This window comes from Vigna unguiculata, chromosome 3 (assembly GCF_004118075.2).
Source record: "Vigna unguiculata cultivar IT97K-499-35 chromosome 3, ASM411807v1, whole genome shotgun sequence".
Lineage (NCBI taxonomy): Eukaryota > Viridiplantae > Streptophyta > Magnoliopsida > Fabales > Fabaceae > Vigna > Vigna unguiculata.
Genome location: NC_040281.1, coordinates 28,492,211 through 28,496,552, shown reverse-complemented (window position 1 = coordinate 28,496,552; position 4,342 = coordinate 28,492,211). Strand labels below are relative to the sequence as shown.

General features: G+C 29.8%; 1 protein-coding gene across 1 annotated transcript; it reads right to left on the bottom strand.

Annotated features, from left to right (window-relative positions):
• Positions 1 to 204: 204 nt before the first annotated feature.
• On the bottom strand, positions 205 to 1,164 carry LOC114176229 (probable glutathione S-transferase). The gene is made up of 2 exons (XM_028061190.1): positions 796 to 1,164; positions 205 to 704 (listed from the first exon to the last, which is right to left on the bottom strand). The coding sequence occupies exons 1-2, from the start codon at positions 1,117 to 1,119 to the stop codon at positions 366 to 368; spliced, it is 663 nt and encodes a 220-aa protein (XP_027916991.1). The 5' UTR covers positions 1,120 to 1,164; the 3' UTR covers positions 205 to 365.
• Between the last annotated feature and the right edge of the window lie 3,178 nt (positions 1,165 to 4,342).

Genomic DNA, 4,342 nt, shown 5'->3' with positions numbered 1-4,342 from the left:
AAAATTTTAATTTATTTTATATATTTTTATTAAAGATTTTAAATTGTTGTGCTTCCAAACCTTCTTTATACAAAAGAATTAAAAAATCATTTTTCTAACATTATCTCTTAGACATTTTAACTATCATTGTGTTGGAGAGTATTCTTTTTCTTTTGTAAAAAGTGATGCTTAGCAATGGTAAAAGCAATGTTCTGTTCACATGGCTGATGAAAGTAAAATTAATATATATTATTTTGAAGCAACAAAACAGAGAACCAACTTAAAATAGGCAATACCCTAACAATGCTTTTTTTTTCTCATGACAAGATGAATAGTAGGGAAGAAAAACATGGGAATTTATAATGAACCAGAGCTCTTAAATTGTTCTATTTCTTTGCAGAAGCTTTGAAGAAAGCAAACAATTCATCTCTAGGAGGAAGACCCTCTTTGATGACAGGATGATTCACAAACTCTTGACTCCATTTATATAACTTGGGAAAATTCTCATGTGTAAGCAATTCCAAGCCTGCAATTTCTTGCAATATAGCAACCCAATATCCAACGAAATTAGCAACAATATCTACCAATCCTATGCTCTGTCCTCCAAAGAACCTCTTCTCCTTCAGAGCTTCCTGCAGGATCTCCAAAGCTTCCATGGCTTCCTCCACCGCCTTCTCTCGCCCCTTCTCATCACTCCAGCACGCATTCCATATTGCAGGCAAAATCTAAAATCAAAACAAAAAAAAAAAAGTGAAAAATTTTGCAACTCAGCAATAATTTATTGTAAAAGTGGAAGAGAAATAATGTAAGGCATACCTTGTCATCTAAGGTCTTGGCCCAGAAATGTGCCAAGGCTCTCTCATAAGGGTCTTGAGGCAAGAGAGGGTTGTTTGTCCAAGTTTGGTCTATGTATTCAACAATAACAAGTGATTCGGCTAAAGGGTTCCCATTGTGGATGAGAATAGGAACCTTCTTGTGGACAGGGTTGTACCTGAGAAGGTCCTGGCTCTTGTTGCGAAGATCTTCTTCGGAGTATTTGTAGGAAACTCCCTTGAGCTTGAGAGCAAGGTCTACCCTGTTGCTAAATGGGCTGGCCCACTTTCCCAATACCCTCACTTCTTCTGAGCTCCCTGAACCCATTGTTGATGCTCAAAATTGAATTCTGCAGCACAGTAGGGTGTTATAGGTAGGGTTTCTACTTTATAGAGAGACAAGTCAAGTTGGAATTTGGTTTCGTTTTGGTCAACTTCGGGGACTGGGGTTTGGTGGATTGGTGGAGCTCGTGGTGTGGTAGGTGCTTTACTACAATCTCATGTATTTCATATTATATTAAGATTTTGGTATTTTTGCAACAAAAATTATCTAAAACATATACTTCAAATTTGTAATGGAATATTTTTAGTAGATATTCACGTGCAGTGTATATCCTTCAGAACAGGAGAAGACTGTCCATTTTTGAATAATAATATTTACATTTAAAAAAATGTATAAATATTTATGGATTTCTGATACCTGTACATATAAAAGAAGACCGTGAATATTTTTCATGATACCAACCTATAATGGAACATGTAATAAGATAAATACTTTTACACAAAGCGAGTAGATAGACATATATTAAAGTACACAGACATACATGAAAGTACATGTATTTTAACAAAATATAAATAGTTAAATATGTTTTTATCTCAAACTATAACACAATTTTGTTTTTAGTTTTTATTTTAAAGTTTGATCCTCTTAAGTCCCTATCCTTATAAAACACATGAATTTAGTTCTCAATATTGGACGGAGTCAACCGTTTTCGTGACATGACAAACGGTTTGCACATCCACCATCCATTTTTTGACATTTGTTCTCTTTAAAATTACACATGTAAGTTTATTTTTTTTATACCATTTTATTTTATTTTTTTGTTTTCTTTTCTTTTCCCTCTTCTTCGGCCTCCTTTATAACCTCCATCTTCATCTTCCTTTCTCCCTCCACCATTTCCATCCTTCCCCTCCCCCACCTTCACTCGACCATCATTTTCTTCCTTCCTTTATTTTTTATCAATAGAGTTAATCAATAATTCATTTCTCCCATTTTCATCTTCTCCATCAATTCTCCTCTTTTCTCCCCCTTTATCATGCTCATCCTCTCAGACCTATCTATTTTTCTTCCAATAACTCTTTCAACTCTCTCTATGGAATGTAAATCCTTCAAAATACATAATAATTTTTTTGGAAGAATGATGATGTTTCTACTATATGTACAAAAGAAATATATAAAATAGATAAACAACTAATGTAGTGTAGATATTAATTATGTTTTATTTTTAATAAAATAAAAAGAACTTAGTATTTGTGTGTTTAATAAAAAAATAATATAAATATATAATTAATTTTTAAAGAGTTATAGAGAATTTTAAATTTATAAATAAAAGGTAAAAGGTAATTTTGTTCAAGGTGAACGGGTCAAAATTTAAGCAAAACATTGATAAGGTAGGTGACCCATCCATTGAGTAGGTGTTTGTGTAGGTTGTTGATATGTGTAGTTGACATCTCCAATTTTTTTTTTACACACATTCTGATTTTTTTTCTTATTTTTGGAATTGGAGAAACTAAGGAAATTGGTGATGGAGAGGAATGATGGAGGTGGTGGAGTAGGGAAAGAGGATGAAGATGAAGGTGAGGAGGGAGAAGAAGGTGCCCGGAGGAGAGGAGAAAATTTATGCGTGTGTCTCTGTGATGTGTTGGATTGAAATTGATAAAGGGAAGGAGAAGAGAGGATTAACTAGATGAAGGTGGGAGAGGGGAAGGATGGAGATGGTGGATAGGGAAAGGAAGATGAAGATGGAAGTTAGAAGGGAGAAGAAGATGGCCGGAGAAGAGGGAAAAGAAAAAAAACGAAAATAAAAGAAAATAAAATGGTAAGAAAAAAAATAAACTTACAAGTATAATTTTAAAGAGAACACGTGTCAAAAATGAATGATGGACTTGCATACCGTTTGCCATGTCACGAAAACCTTTAATAGCGTCCAATATTGAGGACCAAATTCATGTGTTTTATAGGAACAATAACTTAACAAGATCAAACTTTGAAATAGGAATTAAAACCAAAATCATGTTATAGTTTAGGAACAAAAACATAGTTAACCCAAATATAAATTGTATTTTAGTACACATTTTAAAATACATTTCCTTAATTTTCTGCAACTTATTTCATTTGGAACATTACTATTTTTTTAAATAATCTTTTTTATCTATATATATATATATATATATATATTAAATTTATATTTTGGTTAAAAAAATTAGTGAGATGTAAAACAATAATAAAAAACACAATATAGTAATGTAATTTAGTGTCCAACGCTTACCATGAGAGTGACTTTGTGCGCCTAAGGATGTTAAATGCAATGATTTAAATAATTTACAAATAACAAATTTTATAATTTTTTTATGTCCAAGAACACAAAGAAACTATTTATGGAACAAAAAACGATTAACAAGGTGTATAAGAAACCATTGTCCAAGACAAAAAATGACTGTCCAAATATATATATATATATATATATATATATATATATATATATATATATATATATATATATATATTATATATATATATATATATATATATATATATATATATATATATATATATATATATATATATATATTCACTACACAAGAATTCAGTTATATCACATCCATTTCATTACTTTCTTTTTTTTTTCTCACAATATTTCTTTATAAATCTTGCTAATATAAATTTCTTTAAAATATATGTATTCTTAAATTTTTTTTATCTAACCTTTACATCTATTTATCTAAATATTTATTTATATATCATTTTTCTAAATAGTTATATCTATTTATTTCTATTTGAACATTTCTTTAAGATATATCTATTTTTTAAAAAATTAATTTATCTAATTTTTTACTTGTCTAATTTATTAAATATTACAAACTAATTTTAATATGTTAGGCATCACCATTATGAGTTACTTAATATATTATCAAAGAAGTTTACCCTCAATTAGGAGTGGACATAAAATCTAATTTTTTTATCCAATCCACTTTTGTTCCAATCCAATCCATTTAAAATTCATTTTATTAAAAATCCAATCCATTTAAAATCCATTTTAATGGATCTGAATTTCAATCTAATCTACATTTTATATATTTTATGGATTAGATATTCATTCTATAAATCAAGATTTTCAAATGTGGATAATCCAAAAAATCCAATCCAAATTTTCAATTTAAATTTTTAGTTGGGTTAGGCTAAAGGTTGATATGGACTAGGCTAAATTCAGACTCGAATGGACATTGTTTGATGACCGGTACGGACCGGACATGACCGACAACCCTAAAGG

Excerpts from the sequence above, each read along its gene's own strand:
- LOC114176229 (XM_028061190.1), bottom strand. The coding sequence starts at position 1,119 with ATGGGTTCAGGGAGCTCAGAAGAAGTGAGGGTATTGGGAAAGTGGGCC. Across the intron at positions 705-795 it reads CCAAGACCTTAGATGACAAG|ATTTTGCCTGCAATATGGAA; the intron begins GTATGCCTTACA and ends TTTTGATTTTAG.